The following is a 26,677-nucleotide window of genomic DNA, read 5'->3' as shown; positions in this document are numbered from 1 at the left end:
CTAGGTACTTAATTAGGCCTTAGTATCTAAACAACCAACCAATTTCCCCAAATAAATAAGAAAAGGAAGGCAGCTCTATGCCTTTGTTGCTCTAGGGTGACACTATTAAGGACCTCACAAATCATTTTTGTTTTAAAACTACATCTACTCATCAAGCACTTATTAAGCTTTATAAGTATACAGAGAACTGTAGTCCCAAGAGCTTTGTTCTTTACTCTCCAAAAATATCTCTTGGGAGGTAACACAAAATTTAAGTCCTCACAATAGTGACTTTTATTAAATTAGTTGCTTTATAAAACATTGCAGATGTCTTAATTGTTAACATAACAATTTACCAAACTGTAGTTAAGTGGCGCAGTTTGCTGAACACGTTTTATAAAGGAAAGGAAATGCCAAAACCCTGTTAAAGCTGATCCACTGCAGCCTCAGAGAACAAAGGAGATTTGTTTCTCAGACACTTAAATCAATCAGACAAATAAAATAATAGGTAAGGAGTTTCCCTCCCCCATCTGAAGCACTCCATCAGCAGAATAGTCTGATAAATAGAAACTAGACAGTCTGTGCATTCAAGAGATTCCACAACTTGGTAATGCAATAATGGAGAGGTTTACCTTCTTCAGCTTCAAAGTTGGAGGGTTTTGGTCATTTAATTTTTAAGTATCAAACTAGTGCTTTTCAGCCGCCGTATCTTCACTCTGAGATAAGCAGTCTTCTTCACAATGTATTTTTAATATCCTCACGCTCAATTTTAAGACAAAGCAACTTTAATACTAGGTGCACACCACATGCCCTTGCAGCAGACTGCTTTTCTTGACAAGTTATGAAGTAGTTCAAGGAGGTATGGTTAAGGCTGTATTACTGAATGGTGCTGGTAAATACTACACAATTTTTTGTCATGTTGCAACCTTTGTTTCCAATTTAGTGACTGCTGCTATGGAATCAGATAGCAACAACAACAACATTATTAGGTCTGTTTTTTTAAACTATGATTTAGTAGCAATGGAGGTTCCCAATTTTAACCCCTTGGCAGCAAGATCCAAGTTCCCTCATTTGCACATTAGCACCTAAGTGTCAAGGGGTTAATAACCAGCACAAAAGATACTGCACTTCTGATTGTAGCATTTGGCAGAACTGAAAGGAAAGGAAGTTGTGCTACATGTTGAAGGGATTGTGGGCAACAGAAAGAAGACACCAGGAGATAAAACGTCACATGAAGTCTTCAAAATCTTGTACATATCCTCCATCATAACCACCATAATCTGCCAGATCATCTTTCATGGTAGCCTTTAATCCCCCTCCGGGAACCACACCTTTCTTCTTCTTTTTGGCTTTGCTTTGCTGAAGATAAAAAGAGAATTAATTCATGAGATTTTATCTACTATGGGCGTCTTATATGGTACAGCAACCCTCATAGAGTCAACAAAGCTCTGCTTCCAGAAAAACCTTAGTTCTCTAAAGGAGATCCCACACCTGACCCAGAGAAATTTCTATTATTCAGAAAAACATGGAACATGTCTGTAAACAAAAGGATGGTAATGGCACTCATACTCCTGTTCTATTCCAATATAAATGGTATTGGTGAATTGCTTGACTTCTCAGGCTCCTATTACACTTGTTGAGAATATTATGCCTATACCCCGATCCTTGTGTAATACACATTTCCCACGCAGCTAGCTCTTACCTTTTCTTGCTTCTGTTTTTCACTGCAAAGTACAGTCAATGAATTGGTAATCTTTTTCAAGTCGTCAATTTCCACTAAAAAAAAAAAAAATACCAGTAATTTTTAAGCATTTTGGAGAATAAATAAAAGCAAAATATACATTCTTCCACAGTGTTATGAGAAATCTAATTTGTCCATCATTAACTTCGGTAACTTGGAAAGACTATTAATTTCTCCTGTTTAACATAACACGATGGAGAATCATTCAGTCTATGGCTAGGCTCACAGATCAGAACTGTTTAAAGTAAAATGGCCAACTCAGCAACAAAAATTTATAATAAACTGTAATTATAATGACACTGCTCAACCAGAGAGAAACTAGAAATGTCTTTATAGCTCACAGTGCTCCCTACCATTTTTCCTTATCCGGTCTAAATACGCAGAGAATAACCATGACTTATGGAAATAAACATCCTTGATGCTCAGTGAGGAGTATCTGAATGAATATGTAATGACAATTCTTAAACCTACAGATGATAACTCCCCACCCCTCGGGGTCTCCATTTTCTAGCATAGGAACGAGAATGAAGATGGTAGTTATCTCAGAAATCTAAGTGCCCCACCAGGAAATAAGCCCGTTTAGTGGACAACACATCCTTCCATCCTTATAAAAATATAAAGCTGGAAACAGACATGAGTTTTTAGCTACCCAAAAAAGTGTTCGGTCTGGTTAGAGAGCACCTTCAAAAACAGTAAAAATAGTATATGGAAAATAAAATACCAACTATGGGTATATCACTGATCAAATTCAGAACCTTCAGCTTAGTAATAATTTCCCAAAGAAAACCTAACTTAAAATTCATTGTGTAGGGACTTCCCTAGTGGCGCAGTAGTTAAGAATCTGCCTGCCAATGCAGGGTACACAGATTCAAGCCCTGGTCCGGGAAGATCCCACATGCCGTGGAGCAACTGAGCCCATGTGCCACAACTACTGAGCCCATGTGCCACAACTACTGAGCCCACGTGCCACAACTACTGAAGCCCGTGCGCCTAAAGCCTGAGCTCCGCAACAAGACAAACCACCACAATGAGAAGCCCGTGCACCGCAAGGAAGAGTAGCCCCCGCTTGAGGCAACTAGAGAAAGCCCGCGTGCAGCAATGAAGACCCAACGCAACCAGATTAATTAATTAATTAATTAAGAAAAAAAAAAAAAACTCATTGTGTAGAATTTATTTTTCTCAATCTTAAAAACAGCGAACACTAGCAAAAGCATCCTTCCCACCTTAGTGCTATACCACCCCGGGTTGTCACTCCCATATCCCCTGCCCCCTGAAATATATGACTCAGAGCATGAAGCCAAACCCATGGACCCAGAGAATGGGTGCCAGCTCTGCTGAGCAACTTGCATCTGGTCATGGGCTTCCTCATTTATAAAATGAACTGTGGTCTCACTCAGGCTCTAAAATTCTGTATGATTTTCCCCAAAAGACACTTAGCTAGCCGCCGCCTCCAATGTATAATTAGATAAAATAAGAAACTAGTGTTTTATTAGCTGTTGTGCCAACAAGCACAGATGTCTCTTTGGGAAGCCACTGTAAAAACACTCAGAAGGCACCCTCAAAAAACAAAAACAAAACCGCTCAAACTCAATGTATATCTGCAGAACAACACTCCCAAGCTAACCGCTAAAAAGCAAATCTTAAATATATTAGAGCATCCCCTCCCCTCAAAAGTCAATCTCCATCCTCCTAAGTATGATGTGCCCCTACTTAAATCCATTCACAGAGGCCAGAGATTAGAATTACTTACATGAAATACACACATCTCGAACTAAGGCTTCCAAAAAACTGGCATAATATAGTGATTTTTCGTATTGTGTAATTTTATCTTTTAGTAACTTTCCAAACTCTGTGAAGTCATCCCTTGAAGATGGGTTCATAGCATCTATTCCATAAACTGTATTAATAACACCTGTAGGAGAAAGGGGACACAGAAAATATCAGAAAGATTTTTTTAAAGTTTAGAAACTAATTAGATACCTGAATAACCCTGTTATTTCATTCTAAAACAGAGGTTCTTAACCTGAGTCTACTGAAATCCTTGGACAGAATTCAAATGGTCTGTACGTAATTACTGTATCACAGGTTATTTCAATATTTTGATCTATTTCAATATAACAGGTTTCCTTTGTAAGTAAAATCCTGTGTATTTTATGCATTTAAAAACAGTATATTAAGAAGGGGCCCAAAGGCTTCACCAGACTGCCAAAGAGTCCCTGGCACAAAAGCGATGCTCTTAAAGCATCTGTCCAAGAACAGCCCACAGAAAAGTTGGGAGAGAAAGAGAAAAGCAAAGCAAACGAAGATGGTTCCTGTGAAAGTATCCAGCTAACTACAGAAGCTAAATAAGAGCAAACCATGTGTTAAATCCCAATAGAAAAATTAATCTGGCCTAAAAGGATTCTAGGCGATTAGACACTATGCTTCTGTATACTCCTCAATTATCAAGTAAATTAGTTGTTAACATTGATCCAGTACTTTAGTATGAGAAACACATTAAAATCCTATTAACCAAATGATCACTGTATGAATACATATTTTTGCCTTTTAATCTATAACTGGTGTCCCATCTTAGAATTTATTACCACATAAACCGTTCTCTTTAATAAACACATGGGTGGCTTTTACCATGCTACAAAGACAGGATAGTGGCCAAGTGCTCTCTGTAATGAGATGAGTGTGGTTAAGACATGCCAAGCACTCGCCAGTGGAGCATCCATAGCAACTCTTGAGATTGCTAAAGACCCGCTGAGAGAGAAGGTCATACTTCCAGTGAAAAGGAGAATGATCGCTACAGTCAGCCTGCTTGATCCATTTTAAAGAAGAAGGGTGGGGGGGGTGGGTGGAAATCAAAATAACTAGATCCTTCTTGGCTCTAGGTTTCATTTAAAAGTTATTTAACTGTTTCAGGACTTCCCTGGTGGCACAGTGGTTGAGACTCTGCACTCCCAATGCAGGGGGCCCGGGTTCAATACCTGGTCAGGGAACTAGATCCCACAGGCATGCCGCAACTAAGACTTTTGCATGCCGCAACTAAGGAGCCTGTGTGCCGCAACTATGACCCAGCACAAGCAAATAAATACTGAAAAAAAAAAGTTATTTAACTGTTTCAACACAACATTCTACTCTGAAAAGCACTCAATAGACAACAACAAACTTGGTTAAATGAAGTGAGAACTTTAATTATTTCTCTGACCATGCTTCTTACATTACCCTCTGTGCCATGTAACTATCCCCCTGGAGCACTCTGAACTTATTATCTATTTACAGAATCCTGAACATATCTTTTATCGTTCCCACTAACCACAGCTGCAGGCATGGCACACAGAAATGGAAGTCCTCTAAAGATAGGGCGTGGTGAAGGCCAAGAAGGGGTACAGAAAGAAAGGACCCTGAGCACAAGAAGGCACAACCAAAGCTGAATGCCCCACTGGGACCAGCATACTGTTGTCTAAATCTTATCCAGACATAAGACAACAGGACAGTCCTACAGTCAGTTCAATATTTAAGTCTCAAAGCTACAGACTTCACATTTCATCCAAATTTCATCCAGCGGATACATACATTTAAAGCAGCAGTATACTTTATTTGGGTCCAATGACTTTTTATCTTTTTTTTTTTTAACATCTTTATTGGAGTATAATTGCTTCAAAATGGTGTGCTAGTTTTTGCTCTATAACAAAGTGAATAAGCTATACATACACATATATCCCCATATCTCCTCCCTCTTGCGTCTCCCTCCCACCCTCCCTATCCCACCCCTCTAGGTGGTCACAAAGCACCGAGCTGATCTCCCTGTGCTATGCAGCTGCTTCCCACTAGCTAGCTATCTTACATTTGGTAGTGTATACATGTCCATGCCACTCTCTCACTTCATCCCATCTTACCCTTCCCCCTTCCCGTGTCCTCAAGTCCATTCTCTAGGCCTGCGTCTTTATTCCTGTCCTGCCCCTAGGTTCTTCAGAACCATTTTTTTTTTTAGATTCCATATATATGTGTTAGCATACGGTATTTGTTTTTCTCTTTCTGACTTACTTCACTCTGTATGACAGACTCTAGGTCCATCCACCTCACTACAAATAACTCAATTTCATTTCTTTTTATGGTTCAGTAATGAAATCTCAAATATAAACAAAAGAGATTAAAAACTGCTTTCTACTATCTAAATTAGCCAGTATCATGTTTCTTCAAAAAGGTGTTTTCTTAATTTTCGTAACTAGTAAGACTTCCACGGTGTTCACTTGGAACTTCAATACTGCACTGTTATCACACCCCCACTTACCAAAAGTTTCTTTCGCTAATTCGAGGTCTGACTCTTCCTGTAATTTCTTTAGCCGCAGTTTATCTGCTAATTGTTCGTCTGGTGTTAGCACTTTAGATTCTTCAGGTTCTTCTAACTAAAATGAGACAGCAATGAAGTTTTAAAAGGGCTGGGATTATAATGGACTCAGAACATTTCTGTATTGTATGAATTTTTTTTCTAGACACATATAAATAATAGCAAACACTTATAAAGTGTTTACTGTATTTCAGGCATTCTTTTAGATACTCTTATCCCAATTTTACAAGAAAAAAACCTGAGGCACAGAGAGGGTAAGCAACCTGCCCATGGTAACAGAGGGTTAACTCAGGTGGTCATGTGACAGAGTTCAGATTTGAAGACTGGGTTTATTTTATGGTAATTTTTTTAAATTAAGGAATTGAGATTGCAGATGAGTTGAAAATGGCACTCTCACATACTGTGGCTAAGACTGTATATTGAAACAACCTTTCTAGGGTAACTTGGTAATATTTATCAAGTCTTAAAAATATTCTTATATGCTTTAATCAAATAATTCCACTTGTAGGTATTCATCTTAAGAAACCAAAGCTGCATACAAATATTTAACCAAAAGGAGGTCAAATGGGGTATTATTCATAATATCAAATAAATTTAGAGGTGACCTAAATGTTCCACAATAGAATGGTTAAATAAAGTAGATGGCACATCCATATGACAATACAATGTAGACAGAAAAAAAAATTTTTTCAAAGAATCAGAAAAACATTTCCCCCCTATTTATCTTTTTGTTCCACTTCTCTGAGATGACAGTTAACAGTTTAGTTTATATCCTTTCTATATACTGTGATATAATTTTCTACAACAAATATGTTACTACAAGGGGCTATCTTTGATAATATTTATCAAAGTGGGAAAAAGATGAAGGGAATTTGTGCCATTCATGGTTACCCATGCCTGTGCAGTTCGACGAGTTTGATTCAGAAGTCCACTTCTGAAATAGACCACATTTTATTTCTCATGGAGAAGATGAAATAAGAAAGGTCATGATGCCAAGTTAGGAAATCTCAGAACACTTTCTCGAAAGAAAAAGGGAAATATCTCAATTGTTTTAGTAGACATGAACATCATTAAGTATTTCCTGCATCAAAATTGAATATATCTTAACTCAATACTTGACCTAAGATAAAATTAATTTACTCAAACTAAGGTTTCTTTATGTTGGAGACTAATATCAAGATACAACAAAATAAGTACAATTCTAACTTCAATGACCAAGAAAGATCAAATCAATACAACTTCTTAGACTGAGCTATAAGAATCCATTGCTTGTTTTGATCATATAAACACACATGTAGGGACTTCCCTGGTGGTGCAGTGGTTAAGAATCCACCTGCCAGTGCAGGAGACACGGGTTCGATCCCTGGTCTGGCAAGATCCCACATGCTGTAGAGCAACTAAGCCCGTGTGCCACAACTACTGAGCCTGCGCTCTAGAGCCCGCGAGCCACAACTACTGAGCCCACGTGCCACAACTACTGAAGCCTGTGTGCCTAGAGACCATGCTCCACAACAAGAGAAGCCACCACAATGAGAAGCTCGCACACTGCAATGACGAGTAGCCCCCGCTCGCTGCAACTAAGCCCGTGTGCCACAACTACTGAGCCTGCGCTCTAGAGCCCGCGAGCCACAACTACTGAGCCCACGTGCCACAACTACTGAAGCCTGTGTGCCTAGAGACCATGCTCCACAACAAGAGAAGCCACCACAATGAGAAGCTCGCACACTGAGATGACGAGTAGCCCCCGCTCGCTGCAACTAGAGAAAGCCCTCACGCAGCAACAAAGACCCAACGCAGCCAATAATTAATTAATTAATTAAAAAACACACATGTAGGTATTTTTAGATATACAAATTATTAAAAAGAATCTAAAATGTTCCTGACTTGGGGGAAACAGACATTCTCACACACTGTTGGCCATGACAATTTGCTACTAAAAAGGAATTTTAGTAGCTGATTCCAGGCCTAAGGGAGTTTACCAGATAAGCTGGGCATTACATTTTTTTCTTTTAATTTTTATTTATTTTTGGCTGCATTGGGTCTTTGTTGCTGCACGCAGGCTTTCTCTAGTTGCGGTGAGCGGGGGCTACTCTTCGTTGCAGTGCGCGGGCTCTCATTGCGGTGGCTTCTCTTGTTGCGGAGCACGGGCTCTACGTGTGCGGGCTTCAGTAGTTGTGGCTTATGGGCTCTAGAGCGCAGGCTCAGTAGTTGTGGCGCATGGGCTTAGTTGCTCTGCAGCATGTGGGATCTCCCCAGACCAGGAATCGAACCCGTGACCCCTGCATTGGCAGGCGGATTCTTAACCACTGTGCCACCAGGGAAGCCCCAGGCATTACTTATTGTGCCAGAAAACAAGGAACCTTTCAAAGACTAATGGAGTTCTGTCAAAAGGATGAAGATATGAACAGCTTAGAGGGACCCCTACTGTCCAATGTTGGAACAATTTCAGCATCAAAAATAATCGCTGTGGGCTTCCCTGGTGGCGCAGTGGTTGAGACTCTGCCTGCCAATGCAGGGGACACGGGTTCGAGCCCTGGTCTGGGAAGATCCCACATGCCGCGGAGCAACTGGGCCCGTGAGCCATAATTACTGAGCCTGCGCGTCTGGAGCCTATGCTCCGCAACGAGAGAGGCCGCGATAGTGAGAGAGGCCACGATAGTGAGAAGGCCCGCGCACCGTGATGAAGAGTGGCCCCCGCTTGCCGCAACTGGAGAAAGCCCTCGCACAGAAACGAAGACCCAACACAACCATAAATAAATAAATTAAAAATAATAATAATAATAATCACTGTATCTGAATGAAATGTATAAAAACCTGTAAGTCCATAAATTTACTCAAAAAGAAAAAATTAAAACCCACAAAATCGGGCTTCCTTGGTGGCGCAGTGGTTGAGAATCTGCCTGCCAATGCAGGGGACATGGGTTCGGGCCCTGGTCTGGGAAGATCCCACGTGCCGCGGAGCGACTAGGCCCCGTGAGCCACAGCTACTGAGCCTGCGCGTCTGGAGCCTGTGCTCCGCAACAAGAGAGGCCGCGATAGTGAGAGGCCCGCGCACCGCGATGAAGAGTGGCCCCCGCTTGCCGCAACTAGAGAAAGCCCTCGCACAGAAACGAAGACCCAACACAGCCAAAAATAAATAAATAAATAAATAAATAAATAAATAAATAAATAAATAAATAAATAAATAAATAAATAAATAAATAAATAAATAAAATAAAAATAAAAAGGGAGAGTGAAAGCATCCTCTCTTTCCTTAAAAAAACAAAAACAAAAAACCCACAAAATCCCTCATTTTTCACCACTTAAAGTTATTACACCCTCTCCTTACTCTGAAAATTGGCAATTAAAAGAAAAGAAGCTTTTACATTTTCTAATACAAACCATATCCAAAGTAACCAAATAGCAAAAAAGAAAAAAAAGCCAGCCAATAAAAAAAATGGAAGAAAAGTCAGAGAATGAAAAACCACCATTCTGCAATCCCTTAAGAAATAATTAGGCAATGATCATCAATGACACTAAAACTACTGGGTGACAAGTTGATGTGAAACTGGATTACCTGTAAGAAGAAATATGTAATTAATTTTACAACAGAAGGATCAGACTGTCACCAACTTAACCCAGTAATCAATTTTAGCATCACTAATAATAGGACAGACATTACATGACTCCTGATGTGTGTGATGCAATATGAAGCATACAGCATTACCTCTGAAGTATTCCAACCAAAAATGTTTAATCTGAATCCAATCAAACTTTCAGACTTCACCGCCAAGTTACAGGAAATTGTAACTACAAGGAAGCAATAAGACAAATCTAGAAGGTGGGGTGTTCTACAAGACAACTGCCCTACTCTCTTCAATAAGTCAATGTCATTTTAAAGAGAAAGACATACACTCTAAGAGACTTAGGATACATTAACAACAAAGTAAATGCAAGGTCCTTGTCTGAACAAACCATATGTAAAAACATTTTGGGACAATTAAAGAAATGTATATAAACTGAGTATTAGATGATGTTAAAAAATTATTGTTCATTACATTAGGAAAGTAATCATGTGAGAAACATTCTTGCTTTTTCAGAGATGTATACTGAAGTATTTAAAGGTAAAATGCATAATGTTTGTTATTTATTTGATTATATTTTAGCAAAAAAAGAACAGATGAAGTATGGTAAAATATTAACAACTGTTAAATTTAGGTAATTTGTATGATTATCCATCATGCTATTTGCTTGAAATTTTTCTTAATGAAAAGTCAAGGGAATTCCCTGGTGGTCCAGTGGTTAGGACTGGGCATTTTCACTGTGGGGGCCCAGGTTAAAAATAAAATAAGAAAGCTCGCCATGATCTATGGCAAGATTTCCATGATATATTAAATAAAGCAAGGTGAAAACTATAAAAATTGGGAGGAATATGACTATACAGTTGTATACAAATGTACAAAGTCACCTTGGAGACATCATAAACCAATATTTACTTATGGGATAGAGGGAGAGAAACAGGACAAATGAGTGAAGAGTTGGGAGTGCTTCTTAATACCATTCTGATTTTTGAATCATGTAAATGTGTTTTCTATTCAAAAAGCAAGTAAATTAACACAAAATTCCTGATCTTGCTCCAAATAATCAAGAACAAAAACATTTATACAGCACATGGCAGAGAAATGGACACTTTCTGTATTCACTCAAAATGTACACTGCAAAAAAAAAAAGACTAATCACAGCTAGAGAGAACTGCAGGCACTGACAAAAATCACTGACTATGGTCACAACACAGTCATGTTCCCAAATGTCTGTGAAAACTTAAAAAGGCATTCTAATACATAAAGCTTCTGGGTTTGGTTTTTGCAAAAACCACAAATTCAGTTTGTTTGGGATCATCTTATCTGACGGTATCCATTTATAGTCCTTACAAAGCCCTTCAAATGATTAGGTAATATTGCCTATTAAGATACGGCACCGCTACTGATGTGAGAATTCTATATTTTAGAAAATAAATAGTACTTACTATTAGGTAATATTAGGTAATACTGCCTGTTAAGATGCTGCACCACTACTGATGTGAGAATTCTGTATTTTAGAAAATAAATAGTACTTACCCTCTTTTTAATTTCTTCTTGCCTTTTCTTCTGCTGCCGTTCTTTCTCTTTTATCTTCTCTGCTGTTTTTTTCTTTTCTGAAATTTTTACTTCTGAAAGTAATGTTTTAATCACAGTTATCTTGAATACTTGCCAGTTTATGAATGAGACAGACATGATACTTATATACTTCAAGAGACCAAACCTCACCCAGCTCCAATTTCGTATGGTGATTTCCTGGCAAATAAGAATAGGAAAGTTCTGGGACTCTTCCTTTCTCCTCTCTAATTTGACCCCTAAGATCCAAACATCTCCCTTCTTATTTCCCTACAGTCCTTTAGGCAGGACTTAGATCATTCAACTATGATGCCTTATCTTTTACTCTCTCCTTTAACAAAAACACTCAAACAGAAATTTGGCAGGTATCTAATCTGATTATGTTTTGAGGAGAGAGAAGAGATACAGGGAGAAGAGAATGAAATGGGAATGGAAGGATGTTTGGTTTCTAAAAATAACCAAAATTTCCGATTTTGTAGGCATTTTCTCATTTGTCTTAACATAAGCATCAGATATTCACTAAGATATAAAACCAAAAATGGAAGAACCCCAATGGCTCACCTGGTTTTACTTCTGCTTCTTCTTTTTTTTCATCATCATCATCATCATCCCAGTTATCCTAAAGAAAAGGACCTCCGTTAATAATTCTTGCATGTTTACTTTTCCATGTGATCTTTATTATCAGCTTGTCTAACTCCACAGAAACAAGTTTGTTGGGGTTTTTTTTGGTGTTGCATTAAATTTCTAAATTAACTTTGGGAGAACTGACATCTTATAATGTTGAACTGCCCTAGCCAAGAAAAAGGGCTATCTTTCCATCTGTTCAAGGCTACCTCTGTATCTTTCAAGGAGTGTTTTAAAGTTTCTCTTAGAGGTTTTGTGCATTTCTCTTTAGGTTTATTCCTAAGTATTTCATCATCTCTGTTGCCATTGTAAATAGGTTTTTTTTTTTCCTTTTATGTCCTCTATCCAGTTACTATTTTAGTATAGAAAACCTATTGGTTTTTTTATGTTAATTTTATATCTTGCTACCTTACTAAATTCATTTCACTTTAGTTCCATCATTGATTCTCTAGGGTTTTCCCAGGTATACTACCATATCATCTGCAAACAAGAGATAGCTTTATTCCTTCTTTACCAATTCGTGTGCCTCCACAGTTGATTTCTCTAACTGCACTGGCAAAACCTCTAGAACAGTGTGAATGAACAGTGGCAGAGAAAATGGGCATCACTGCTTTGTTCTTCTCTTAATGGAAATGCCTCTAGTGTTTTCCCCATTAAGTGCTATGTACCCCACCACATTTATGCAGTAAAATTTAATCTTTTCTTTTATCCCCTCTGGATTCCAAGTCAATTAGAAAGTCTTTTCTTTTTTTTTTTTTTAATTTATTTATTTTATTTATTTATTTTTGGCTGTGTTAGGTCTTCGTTGCTGCACGCGGGCTTTCTCTAGTTGCGGCGAGCGGGGGCTACTCTACATTGAGGTATGCAGGCTTCTCACTGCGGTGGCTTGTCTTGTTGCGGAGCACGGGCTCTAGCCGCGCGGGCTTCAGTAGTTGTGGCTCGCGGGCTCTAGAGCGCAGGCTCGGTAGTTGTGGTGCACAGCCTTAGTTGCTCCGCGGCATGTGGGATCTTCCCGGACCAGGGCTCAAACCTGTGTCCCCTGCATTGGCAGGTGGATTCTTAACCACTACGCTACCAGGGAAGCCCAGAAAGTCTTTTCTTAAAGCAAGGAATTTTCTTCTAGAACATGTATGCTTTCATTGTTTTTTCATTTAGATCTCTGATCCACTGGAGGTTTTTCTTTTGTATGGTGTCAAGTATGGATCTAATTTTATCTTTTTCCAAATGGTTACCCACTGTCACAGCACCATCTATTGAAAAGTCCACCTTTCCAATATTTTCTAACTATAAATGGAGTATAATCTCTAAAAATTGTGAACCACTATGTTGTACACCTGAAACTTATAATATTGTAAATCAGATATATCTCAATTTTAAAAAAAGTCCATCTTTGCCCTGTGATTTACCATATACTAAATTTTCTTAGGTACCTGGTCTATTTCTGTTTTCTATTCTACCCACTGGTCTGTTGTCTCTTCACGTACCAGTACCTACTGTTTTGATTAGAGGCTTTATCGTATGTAAGCTGGGGCTAGTCACCCCTTGCAGGTTTTCAGGGTTTTTTTACTGTTTTCCTGGCCATTCTTGCACATTTGTTTTTCCATATGAACTCTTATATCAACTTGTCTAACTCCACAAAAAAGCTTCTCCATTAACAATTAAAACACAAGACAACCAAGCCAAAACTAACAGCCTCTCTTAAATAATTCACAGTTGTTTTAAATGAAAAATTGAGCAGTCTTTATACTTCTTACTTCCCCAAATGTAAAAGCATCCAACATTCTAGCTAATGGCTTGATTATTTCAAGCAATATTCCATACAACACAACCCTGGTTAATGAATTAAATCTTTATGAAAATTTAAGCCCAACACTATAAATCAACTATATTTCAATTTTAAAAAATTAAATTAAAAAAAAAGTTAATCCCAGTATTAGAAAAGTCAAGAGCTGATCAACAGCTTCATGGAACCCACTCCCTAAATTGGGTGAGGCACTTTAAGGTGGATCTATACTGTCTTTTCTATGGCCAGCACAGTCACTGGGCTAAATATAAACCAATTATCAAACAATCTTCTAAAGGCTCCACAGAAGTTAGAAGGTTTAAGTTTAATAGAGAAAGACACAGCCCTGTGTTTAAATAGGCTTTAATCTATAGGTAGCCTGACCACTGTCTCAACAACCACCAGGCACACCAGGACACGTCACTGGAAGCTGAGCCACAACATGGCAGGTGCAAAGCAGGAGGCCCTGATGCTACTGGAAGATGCAGAGGCTGACTAATGTGCCATAACTATGACACCAAGCTTCTGGTTTTTAACAAGACAGGTCATAAATCTGAATCAGTCTAGGTATATAAACTAACCAAGCCTTGATTCTTAATAAAAATCTGTAAATCCAAAGAAATAAAAAATCCTGATTAAGGCTGCCATGGGGTCTGCAAGCAGTGGGAAGAACTCTGTACAAAAGCATTTTTATAATAACTTTACCTTTGCAATTTAACCCTTAGTTCATAGTTAACAAACAGAATGAAAGCAAACCAGCTAGTCATCGTTTGAACATCTAAGACACTAGATTAGAAATTAGACAGCAAATGTTTATATTACCCTGCTGGTTTGCTTAAGTGCTTGTATCAATACACCATAGTACAAAAGGAACCAGAGAGCTAAGTATAAAAGTTAACTACTACCAGGAGTTTTTTGTCGTTTTATTCTTCACAGAACACAGGAAAGCTGGGTCTGTGAGTGATGTGCTGCCTAGATGGTGCTTCAGATAAAAGGACCATCTGCTTACTTCCAGGGGATGTTTATTTATAACTCCCTACTAATAACAGTGATGATGATAATAATAACAATAGATAGCATTTACTGAGGGCTGACTTTGCACCAAGCACTGTGCAACGTACTTTATGTTTTATTTTTACTTTTTAGAATAAAAAGAATAAAATACCTAGGAATAAACCTACCTAGGGAGACAAAAGACCTGTATGCAGAAAACTATAAGACACTGATGAAAGAAATTAAAGATGATACCAACAGATGGAGAGATATACCATGTTCTTGGATTGGAAGAATCAACATTGTGAAAATGAGTATACTACCCAAAGCAATCTACAGATTCAATGCAATCCCTATCAAATTACCAATGGCATTTTTTACGGAGCTAGAACAAATCATCTTAAAATTTGTATGGAGTCACAAAAGACCCCGAATAGCCAAAGCAGTCTTGAGGGAAAAAAATGGAGCTGGAGGAATCAGACTCCCTGACTTCAGACTATACTACAAAGCTACAGTAATCAAGACAATATGGTACTGGCACAAAAACAGAAACATAGATCAATGGAACAAGATAGAAAGCCCAGAGATTAACCCACGCACCTATGGTCAACTAATCTATGACAAAGGAGGCAAAGATATACAATGGAGAAAAGACAGTCTCTTCAATAAGTGGTGCTGGGAAAACTGGACAGCTACATGGAAAAGAATGAAATTAGAATACTCCCTAACACCATACACAAAAATAAACTCAAAATGGATTAAAGACCTAAATATAAGACTGGACACTATAAAACTCTTAGAGGAAAACATAGGAAGAACACTCTTTGGCATAAATCACAGCAAGATCTTTTTTGATCCACCTCCTAGAGTAATGGAAATAAAAACAAAAATAAACAAATGGGACCTAATGAAACTTCAAAGCTTTTGCACAGCAAAGGAAACCATAAACAAGACGAAAAGACAACCCTCAGAATGGGAGAAAATATTTGCAAACGAATCAATGGACAAAGGATTAATCTCCAAAATATATAAACAGCTCATTCAGCTCAATATTAAAGAAACAAACACCCCAATCCAAAAATGGGCAGAAGACCTAAATAGACATTTCTCCAAAGAAGACATACAGACGGCCACGAAGCACATGAAAAGATGCTCAACATCACTAATTATTAGAGAAATGCAAATCAAAACTACAATGAGGTATCACCTCACTCCTGTTAGAATGGGCATCATCAGAAAATCTACAAACAACAAATGCTGGAGAGGGTGTGGAGAAAAGGGAACTCTCTTGCACTGTTGGTGGGAATGTAAATTGATACAGCCACTATGGAGAACAATATGGAGGTTCCTTAAAAAACTAAAAATAGAATTACCATATGACCCAGCAATCCCACTACTGGGCATATACCCAGAGAAAACCGTAATTCAAAAAGACACATGCAGCCGAATGTTCATTGCAGCACTATTTACAATAGCCAGGTCATGGAAGCAACCTAAATGCCCATCAACAGACGAATGGATAAAGAAGTTGTGATACATATATACAATGGAATATTACTCAGCCATAAAAAGGAACGAAATTGAATCATTTGTTGAGAAGTGGATGGATCTAGAGACTGTCATACAGAGTGAAGTAAGTCAGAAAGAGAAAAACAAATATCGTATATTAATGCATGTATGTGGAACCTAGAAAAAAGGTACAGATGAGCCAGTTTGCAGGGCAGAAGTTGAGACACAGATGTAGAGAATGGACACCAAGGGGGGAAAACTGCGGTGGGGTGGGGATGGTGGTGTGCTGAATTGGGCGATTGGGATTGACATGTATACACTGATGTGTATAAAATTGATGCCTAATAAGAACCTGTAGTATGAAAAAACAAACAAACAAAACAACTAATACTAAACTTTCATTGGGTTATTTGTATGGAAATATGTTAATATAAATGTTTCAGACATTACATGAAATTTCTAAAAATCTTATATTTGTATTTGTATGGAAATATGTATGGAAATATGTTAATATAAATGTTTCAGACATTACATGAAATTTCTAAAAATCTTATATGTTCTGGTATAATGTTATAAGTAATAATCCTAGTTATTACTTTAAAATGTATATCTCAGAAATAACCAATTTTCTTGTCAACTGCATTATTATGAACTTTCATCAAATCTTTAACTGTGGTCATTTTTAAGTCTTTTGTCATTTACAGACAGTTCTGGGTGTACTCTGATGCTTTTGCAAATATGTTCCTATAAAAGGGTTTCATCTTCAAGAAATTCATGGAAAAGACTCTGACAAGTACAGGTTTCTGGTAACTGACTGTACTGCTGAACTGAATAAGCATTTTCAGAACTCTAATGAAAAACTGATGAACTCAAAAAAGTGCTAACAAAAGATCAAGATGAAAAAAAAAATTTAATTACATGGGACTGAGTGAACTGATGAGGATGAGTATAATTTTTGTGACTTTCTGTCTGAATTAAAAAAAAAAAATCCCACAAGGACTCAGAGGCAAAGAATATACAAATCAATTTTCACTGCAAAGTAAAGGAGCTGTTACAGTGGAGGATTACTGGACTGAATGTCAATATTATGACATAGTATGAGTGTGTTTCAGGTTTGGTAATTGCAATCATTGTTGCTTTTGTTGTGGTCATCCATGTACAATGCTTGGTGTCAGTCTATTTATCTCTTGTAAAAATAAAATACAGTGTGTGTGTGAAAAAATTTTGGCTGCACAGAGAGGCTTGTGGGATTTTAGTTCCCCAGCCAGGGATTGAACCTGGGCCCTTGGCAGTGAGAGCACAGAGTCCTAACCATTGGAAAGCCAGGGAATTCCCCAAAGGACTTTACATATAGTAACAATTAACCCTCACAAAAGTTCTGTGTAAGGTGGTGTTATCCCTACTTTACATATAAGTACACTAAGGCCCAGAGATAGCTATCCCACAATCTGAATGGAAAAATAATGAAGGAACCTGTTTTGAACAGGCCAAAGTTCCTTTAAAGCGTCATATTAAACATGACTTCTTAACTGAGTGCTGAAGTATAAAATAAATGTCTGGGAACTAGGTCCCTCCACACCAAAACCTGTTCTTTCAATTAGTTCTGGAATGAGGTCCCCTGGAATTTCAAGGAACCCCATATCAAAGAGAAGGGTTACAGTACATACTAAGATATGCCCAGCTACAACTATGTCAATTATTCATCTCAAATTGCCTGTGCTAGATTTCCACTAATTTTAACAAATGAGTCTAGCAGCCTCTGGTACTAGGAGGCCAAGAAGGGAGAGGTATAGCTGGAAATGAGCAGCTCCATCCCAGTAACTCCAACATAGAGAAACAGCACAACAGAGTAACATTTTTGTTCAATGCTGATGTGCCTCAGTTCCCTTTACCAGTAAAACATCACCCCACCCATATCACTGCTCCTTCAGTATCTCATTTGCACTAACTCTATGCCCCACCCCTACCCCGCCCTGGTTTCCCTATCAAAGAATAAACCTTATTCCAGACAGTCATTACATTGTCCCATCAGTGCAAGCATAACAAGGCTACCTAGAATTCCACCACAGAATGGATTTTAGTAGCAAAAACAGTGGTTCCTATCAATAAGTCCTGGAAACAGCCATGACATCTGCTCCTCAGTTCATAAAAGGACCATGAAAGGCACCCTCACCCCAGACTGCCTGAAACAGTAATAACTGCCCTGAAGTTATTCCTATACTGAGGACAAGTTCCTAAAGAAGGAGCATAGTGATGTCAGCAAAAAGAGACTGGCCATACTTCCAAATAGATGCAATCCCAAAAGCAGAAGGCCAGGTAGCTTTCCCCCAGAACTTAAGAGTTTTTGCATCCTTAGTTATAAAAGTAAATGTATAAAAGTAGACGAATGTCTACATCTGCCCAATTTTCCATAAACATCAGGACTTTGTAAATGCTGACAATAAATTCAGATAAAATGTAAGAAGGGTTCCAAGAGAAACACCTAAAATGAACACTTAAAATAGGGAGTTAAGTCTATAATTTAGTAAGCCCTAAATGGTTGTTTTTGGTTCAAAAGATTACCTATAAATATCCAGTTACATTCTTTACCCAATTATCATTGGTAGCCAATAACTCTTCCAACTATAATATCCAATCTATCTCCAAAAGTATTAACCAGGCTGCTCTCCTAAAATGGCCAGCTTCCTTAGAAGAGAGGCTGTTGATAAACTACTTATCTATACTCATGTTCTACAGACACACACCCAGCATCATTTGAGCCACTTCTCTGAGAGATGGCTGCTTTTCAAGTTTAAAACCTGCTTCCCAATCAAATATGACTAAGAATTGAAAACATAACATAAAAAATTTAAACCCTGCTTTCTTTTTATTCTTAATAATGCAGCCAATAGTTGGCCAGTCTGTCATTTTTATAATGTACAACTACAGAATGTCACATGCAATGAGAGAACACATTTAGGGCTGAAAATGTTTTCCAACTTAAGCAAGATATATTTATAGATCGTCAAATAGAAGTAGCTTCAAATGAGCAGTAAATTTCTTCTGTCCCATAGCAATAGCCCATTAACTAACATATACTCCTCCCCCTTTCTTTAGTTTGGTTTAGATAAAGCATAATTTCTTGCAGTAAGAGTCATTTACTGGTGTTCTGTAAGCTGTACCAACCTGCTCTGAGAAGCCTCAGAACTCTGTAGTGAGCTCCTGCCATGGCTAGATCTGCCAGGAAAGTTTAGTTTTTAAAAGAAGCCCAAATATTCTTTCATCACCTCAAAACTATGATGGTCTCTGGAAGCCAAGGTACCTCTCTCAATAAATTCTACTTCACTTAATTCAATTCATTAAGTTTTTAACACCCTACTATGGCTCAGCACTCTGCTAAATTCCATCTGAATGCTGACCTGTCTCATATTTGGAACTGTTATCAATTCTACTTTAAATTCCTGGCTAAGCTAGATCAAGAACAAGACACTGAACTCTAAACAAGTGGCTTATTTATTTTCAATGGTCCAGCATGACAAACATATTAGGTAAACATTTTTCAGTATTTTTTTTCTGCCTTTTAAATTCTTAAGATGTCATTTATTGTGTTTTTCTTTTAAAAAGGAAAAAACAAAAACAAAACAAAAAAGGTAAAAGGAGATTCAAATTGCAAAACAAAGGAGAATACAGAGGCACAAGTGGAGGAGTTGTTTACTCGATAGAAACAAGGTAGCCGAGTTTAATTATGGCAAACTGGGTAGGGGGCCCGGAGGGGGTAATGGATGCCTTATTGTAAAAATAACCGTCCTAACTAAACATGCTTCCTAACTAAAAACTTACTAGCTTATAAAAAAAACTGTCAGGGTATTGAAATGATATAATTGGTATTTTCTTCAAAATAATCTGGTTGGGGGAGGAAAGCAGTAAGTGGGGATACAGAAGATAAAAGATTGGTCATGGTTTCTTAAAATTTTATTTTTCTTTATTTTATTTTTTGGCTGTGTCGGGTCTTAGTTGTGGCACGCAGGCTTCTCTCTAGCTGTGGTGTGCAGGTTCTCTCTCTAGTTGTGGCGCGTAGGCTCCAGAGTAGGTGGGCTCTGTAATTTGCAGCACATGAGCTCTCTAGTTGAGGAGTGTGGGCCCAGTAGTTGCGGCACGCAGGCTTAGTTGCCCTGTGGCATGTGGGATCTTAGTGCCCTGACCAGGGATTGAACCTGTGTCCCCTGCATTGGAAGGCAGATTCTCTACCACTGGACCACCAGGGAAGTCCCTGGTCACGGGTTTATTAAACTTTTCTTTCCACTTCTGTATGTGTTTAGAACTTCTCATAAGTTACACACACACACTTCCAGATACCCATTTCCTAGCAAAATGCCACCTTCTGAGAACTTCCCAGCAATCTCCAATTTCTTTGAAATACAGATCCCCTACTTCAGAAGTAATGTTTCCAACGCTTAAAAATGTCCTTACTCTGGTAGATTTAAACTATTAACCAGGATAGGATCCTAACAGACAGTTGAATGGGCACGATGAGGCAGGCAGTTTTCAACTAAGTCACCTCTCTAGGATCTTTTAAAGAAATTCTGTAATAACATTACAGAAGCAAATGTCTGAGATGCTTGATCAAAGCCAGAAGTTTTCTCAAAACAAACTCTACACACTCTGAATAAATCTAGCTTCTAATCTGTTTTACTGAAATGATGGGATACTAGTAAAATGGAGTAAAAGTTGTATTGTTCCAGCTTGCAGTGGGTAGGTACTCACTGCCTTCTTTCTTTCTTTTTTTCCATGTATCTATTTGGCTGCGTTGGGTCTTCACTACTGCGCACGGGCTTTTCTCTCGTTGTGGCAAGCGGGGGCTACTCTTTGTTGCAGTGCACGGGCTCTAGGCGCACAGGCTTCAGTAGTTGTGGCACGTGGGCTCTAGAGAGCAGGCTCAGTAGTTGTGGCACACGAGCTTAGTTGCTCCGCAGCATGTGGGATCTTCCCGGACCAGGATCGAACCCGTGTCCCTTGCACTGGCAGGCGGACTCTTAACCACTGCACCACCAGGGAAGTCTGTGCCTTCTTAATCAACACAGCCTACACACCATTCCAGCAATGGGCAAGGAGTCCAGAGATATATGCCAAGCAAACAATTCCTCCCACTGCCTCTGCATAACATCAGAATAGTACAGAAAGGGAATATAAAGCTAATGTGACATGAAAGTACGCTCCCTAGTTCTCACCTTTTCACTGGGAAGAAGCATAGACTCCCCCCCCCCATGAATATTAAAAATTCTACAGTTTCACCTAAATGCACTGCCACTTTCAGATAGCTATTTGAAAAGTCAAGGGCAGCAAAATGCTATATCTACTGAAAGACAGTAAACTACTGAAGCAAGTTACTGTAACAAAGACCTCAGTTTTCCTTTCATTTCTCAGGACACTACAAATGACATTAAACCTATACTCTTAAAGGTTAAACACTAGATGCTGACATAAACTGAAGAACTTACTGTTTCTACATACCTTACTTTTGAAGGACTTTTCAAAAATTCACATACTGTATTATTTAAGGACTATGATTATTCGATCTCATGGAAACTAAACCTTGTTAGCATCTCCTTACAAAAGGATTAAACGCTAAAACATTAGAAATCAGAAATTTGGTATTATAGGTATCCCTCACTTTTTAAAGTTCACTTTATGCCACTTCGCTTTTTCGAATGACCTTCATTAATAACTGTGCTCGCTAAGTAAAAGAAATCCAAAGAGGATTTTCGCTTTTATTACAAGTGAAAATAGCATTTGTTTTTGCACTGAGCCATTATAGAGGCAGCGTGCACCCAAGCAGCAAGAGTGGCACCGCCAAGGCCAAGCTCCTTCTCCAGCTGCTCAGCATCTCAGCATCAAGCTGTCATAGCTTTGAACTGTGTCTGCGAGCATCTGTGCTTTAACCTTGATTCATCTTGTGCATTTGTTAGCAAGATGTGTCCTAAGGCAATTGCGTCTTTCAGCTTAGGGAAGGTTTCATAGGAATGCTCTACTTTCGGATAGCAGGGAAAACCTGTACTCACTACCATTCAAAGTGACAAATTTCAACTCTAGACTGGTAACCTCTGAGCAAGCAAAAACTTGCTTGATAACCATGGTCATTCAGTTCAAAACAAAAAATTCACAGTAAACAGCCACCGTGGAGAGAACTTACTCCTACTGAGCTTAAGAAAGCACAAAAAAATGTAGCACAAAAATAACCCCAGCTACTCGATCTAAACAGCCTAAAGATATTTTCCATTAGCCAGAAAAATATTCTCTCTTGCAGAGAGAGAGAATTAACATTTACTGAGTGCCTACCAAGTGCCAGGCAACTCTGCTTAATGCTTGACATATTATCTCATTTAAAGTGCAAAATAATCCTCTGAGGTAGCTTCTGTAATGACAAGATTGGGAAATGGAAGAGAAAAAAAAAGGATTAAAAAACTGGTTCATGACCACAAACAGAAAATGTCAAGGCAAAAATATAGATCCAGGTCTGTCTGTTCCAAACTACTAGGAATCAAACTACTCCATGAACACCTTATCTTGGAAATCTTGGAGAAACTCAACAGAAATAAACCAGCATTTCAACATGGAAATAAAATGGACAAGTTCAGCTTTCTACTCCAATATCAACTTCAAAGTTTATGTAAAAGAAATAAGCTACTTGTATAAAAGAAAGAAATTCTGCACTAAAAGAGTGCAAAGAGGCGAGATGACCTTTAGGGTACATAAGATTTACCTTTTTGTAAATAAGATTTACAACTTATAAATCTCCAAAATTAGTTCCAAGTGGTAAGAATTATATTTATCAGGATTGACACCATTTAGATACAATAGTTTCAGTCAGGCTTCTTCATGATATCAGTCTAGACTACTTCATTCAAACTTCATTTTCTGGTAATTCTTTTCTGATTTCTCTAGTCGTTTCTTCTCACTTATTCCCAATTTTCATAACAGATGTCTTAACTCCTACATCCACTCTGCACAGAAAAAGTGAAAGGACAAATCTGAACTAAAGGCTCAAAACAGAAAATCTGCTACAATGTAGGGAGGTAACTAATATCTTGCAATGAGGCTGATAACACAATCCATTCCCATGTCTATACAACATTTAAATGAAGCATTTAAGTATCTTCACAATAGTATTGCTCATTTATTAACCCCAAGATTTGCAAAGCTCAGGTCATCCCTGAACCTCAGGCTGTTCAATGAATTGGACATCCACCTCATCAGACTCAGGTAAAATGGGTAAAATGTAACAAAAGCAGTATTAACACAAAATTCAGAGTGATTACCTAGCTTAAATTTTTTTCAACCCAAGCAGAAGGATTTGTAGGGTTGTTAGCATGAGCTGAAGGGTAGAAGTTAGAAGAGTAAAACATTCACTAAATGAATCGAAACCATAAAAAACCATTTTCCAACTCATACTAAACTTTATCTTCACAAAAATAAAAAGATTTTGAGAACTCTGTTAATAAGAGTCTTAACATTCTGTGCTTGAGACTTTTGTAGCTACCTGAAAAACAAAAACGAATGCAGTAGGCATAATGTCATCTGAAGCTGCATCTAAAGCCCCCAGGAGTTCTCAAAAACAAACGAAGATGGTAAATCGGGTTCAAATCTACAAGGCATAGGAAAAACAAACAACCACCAAAAAAACACAAAACACTGACTCCCTCGTCTTCTCCAACCACCAAATCTTCACTATTCCCTTACGCGTTCGTGTGTAGATGAATAATAGGTCGCTGTGTGGACTACCCAGGTTTCTCATCACTAATTGCTGGCTATCTCAGTACTCAGTTCATCCTTTTACCACAGGATGCAAGAAGGGAGGCTAAAAACTACTGCATTTGTGTGGGGGGAAAAAAAAAAGTGGCTGAAATTAAACCACAATATTTCACTCATTTAACACCTCAAACAAACTCTACAAATGGGCCTTCGGGAATATAAATGAGTTATTGGCCCCGGGGAGACCTGAGCTTGAAAGGGCAGGTGGGTTGCAAGACTTTCCATATGGGATAAGCCAGGGGCTCCATTCTCAGCTTCCCAGTCTCATCCCCGCGAGCAACTCCGGACCGCGAAGTTTGCACGTGGGCCGGTCCAGCCCCTGCTGTCACCTCCCGTCCCCAGTTGGCGGGTGGGTTCCAGGCCGGAGAGCAGACCTTCAAAGAAGGGCTGGGCCCAGGGCTAAGGCTAGGGCTGGGGCCGGCGACTCGCCAGGGAAGTTCAACAGACCACGCTGCCCGCCTCCGGCCCATATGGCCGGCGAAAGGAGGGGAACAGGGCACCGCCAGGCCCTACGCTCCCACGTAGGGAGCTCCTCCTAGACCCACGGCCCGCAGGCCCGGGCGGCGCCCCTGGGCCCACAGTCCGTCCGCCCGCCCGTCGGCGGGCAACTCTGCCCGCGACGGCACCAGCCCGCTCCAACACTGCTCGGAGCCCCGGCCCGCACCCACCTTGACGTCCTCGTCCTCGTCCTCGCCTTCCCAGCGGTCCCCGCCGGCGGTGCCGCCGCCCCCCACCTTCCGCACCGGGTCTTCCACGGAGAACGTGTCCGCGTCTACGAAAAAGAGCGAGCCACGTTAATGCCTGCCTGGGCGTGGGGCCAGCGCCGGCCCGGGCCCTGCCCCCGGAACTTCTCCTCACCCCAGGAGTCGGAGTCCCCCGCCGCTGCCGCCGCCATCTCGAGCCGGGTGTAAGCGTGTGCGAGTAGAGAGCGAGCAAAGAGTTAGCGCGGCGGAGGTGACTCACTGGATCTGCTCTCGTTGGCCGGCGCATGGCACGCTGGGACCTTGGCTGACTGAAAGCCAGGGCCCAGGCCCCGCCCCTTCTGGCGGCTGCTGGGGCGACGTGCGCGCGGGCCGGAAGGGGGCGCGGAATGCGGCGGGCGAGGCGGAGCGTCCTGTACTCCACGCCCCGGGGAGGTCCTGTGGGCTAGTGGGGTGGGGAGAGAGGAAGCGGCAGAGGGAAGGCACCCAATCCTGGGCCCTGGGAAGGAAATGTAAGTGCGAGGAAGTTAGCAGGGCGGTACCTTGCCTGGCGCTGGGCTCTCGCCTGCCCTCTCCACCCCTCCCCTGTCAACCCCATCCGCGCCCCTACCAGTCGGATGCGCCATTCCTCTGGTCACTCGGATCGCCACTCGCTGCCGCTGGCTGATACCTAGGAGACCCACAGCCTCTCCACGCCTCACTCAGAAGCGGGCTCTGAACTCCACGCCCACCTGTGGGGGCGGTGGATTGGCCTCCCAGATCCCTGGAGGTCGCGGTTGCGCTGGGCGAGGTGGGGTCACTCTGGAATCCGGGGTACGCAGGGCTCCCGGGAAGAAGCGAGCGGAGAGGGCTGAGCTCCTGGCAGCCTTCCTAGCCAGGGTGCTCAGAGTCAGCTCCTGGCACACTTGCCTCCAGTTCGTCACGAAGGGATCGAAGGCAGCCCCCAGTGCTCAAGGATTTTCCCTTCCTTTGAGCTCCTTGAAGCCATTCTTTCGCAGAATAATTTCGGAACTCGGTCTGTGCTAAGCATAAACTCTAGCCTTGCCCTAAAGGAGGGCACAATCAAGTAGCAAAAATAGACATGTAAACAAATTTCGACGCAGTGCGATGACCGCAACAAAAAGAAGCATTGCGAGGTTAAATGTAAAAGGGTAACATTAACCGCGGGGGGCGGGCGGGGAGCTCTAGGCTACATGAAAGGCTTCGGGAGGGTAAGCACTGCAGTAACGAGTTTTAAAGACCAAGTGAAATTTGCTCCAGTGCATTTCCAGTAGAAAGATTGCATGTGATCCCTGATCTGACTGAATGGCGCAATTGGAGATAAGCTGAACAGGTAAACTGATCGTAATAAAGGGTTTAAGATGGGTTAACCTTCACTCTGTCCTTTGGGCCATTGGGCTCCACTGCAGGATTTTCAGAGGCGTGCAGTTTCAGATATTTTTATTTTGTTTTTGTTGTTTTCTTAATTTATTTTTGAATATGTAACACGTACTTGGTACAACGTTCAGGTTATAAAAGGGTATACACAGTGGCAACTGTGTTTTTCTGGTGGCAACTATTGTTTCCCACTTCTTGTGTACCTTTTCAGAGTCTACAAATAGTACACATTTTATAAAAGATGGTCTTCCAAAAGATATCCTACAGCCCACTTACTCAAAGTTTGCTCCTGATCAGCAACACCTGGGAGCCTGTCAGAAGTGTAGAATCTCAGACCCCATCCCAGAATCAGAGTCTGCCTTTTAACAAGATCCTCAGATGATTGTATGTTAAAGTGTGAGAGGCAATGCTATACAGCCATCCATTTATAAAGAGGGATTGGAAGGAGGCAAGACAGAAGGCAAGGAAAGACTAGAATGTAAGGTCCCTAGGACACAATCTGTCTTTTATTAACAGTTATATCTCCAGCATTTGGCACAGTATCTAATACATAAGTAAATATTTTATGAATTAATAGAGAAGAACACCATCCTAAAGCAAGGCAGTGGCAAAAGAGGAAGGAACCAATCAGAGAAATAGTTAAGGGTCAGAATCAACAGAATTTAGTGACTGTGATGATTAATTTTATGTGTCATCTTGGCGAGGCCATGG

The 26,677-nt window shown here is 40.0% G+C and overlaps 1 protein-coding gene and 1 long non-coding RNA gene across 2 annotated transcripts; both read right to left on the bottom strand.

Annotated features, from left to right (window-relative positions):
- Positions 1–249: 249 nt before the first annotated feature.
- On the bottom strand, positions 250–24,905 carry EIF3J (eukaryotic translation initiation factor 3 subunit J). The gene is made up of 8 exons (XM_082388842.1): positions 24,747–24,905; positions 24,557–24,660; positions 11,753–11,810; positions 11,156–11,247; positions 6,003–6,117; positions 3,471–3,632; positions 1,682–1,755; positions 250–1,338 (listed from the first exon to the last, which is right to left on the bottom strand). Exons 1-8 carry the CDS (start codon positions 24,781–24,783, stop codon positions 1,207–1,209), a joined length of 774 nt encoding a protein of 257 aa, XP_082244968.1. The 5' UTR covers positions 24,784–24,905; the 3' UTR covers positions 250–1,206.
- On the bottom strand, positions 17,320–24,549 carry LOC309627173. Its single transcript, XR_014243565.1, has 2 exons — positions 22,840–24,549; positions 17,320–22,491 (listed from the first exon to the last, which is right to left on the bottom strand). It is a non-coding gene; the product is annotated as an uncharacterized lncRNA (long non-coding RNA).
- Positions 24,906–26,677: the final 1,772 nt, after the last annotated feature.

Source organism: Balaenoptera borealis (assembly GCF_965194805.1).
Source record: "Balaenoptera borealis genome assembly, chromosome: 3".
Lineage (NCBI taxonomy): Eukaryota > Metazoa > Chordata > Mammalia > Artiodactyla > Balaenopteridae > Balaenoptera > Balaenoptera borealis.
Note: the sequence above shows the minus strand (reverse complement) of the source record. Positions and strands in the feature narration are given on the sequence as shown.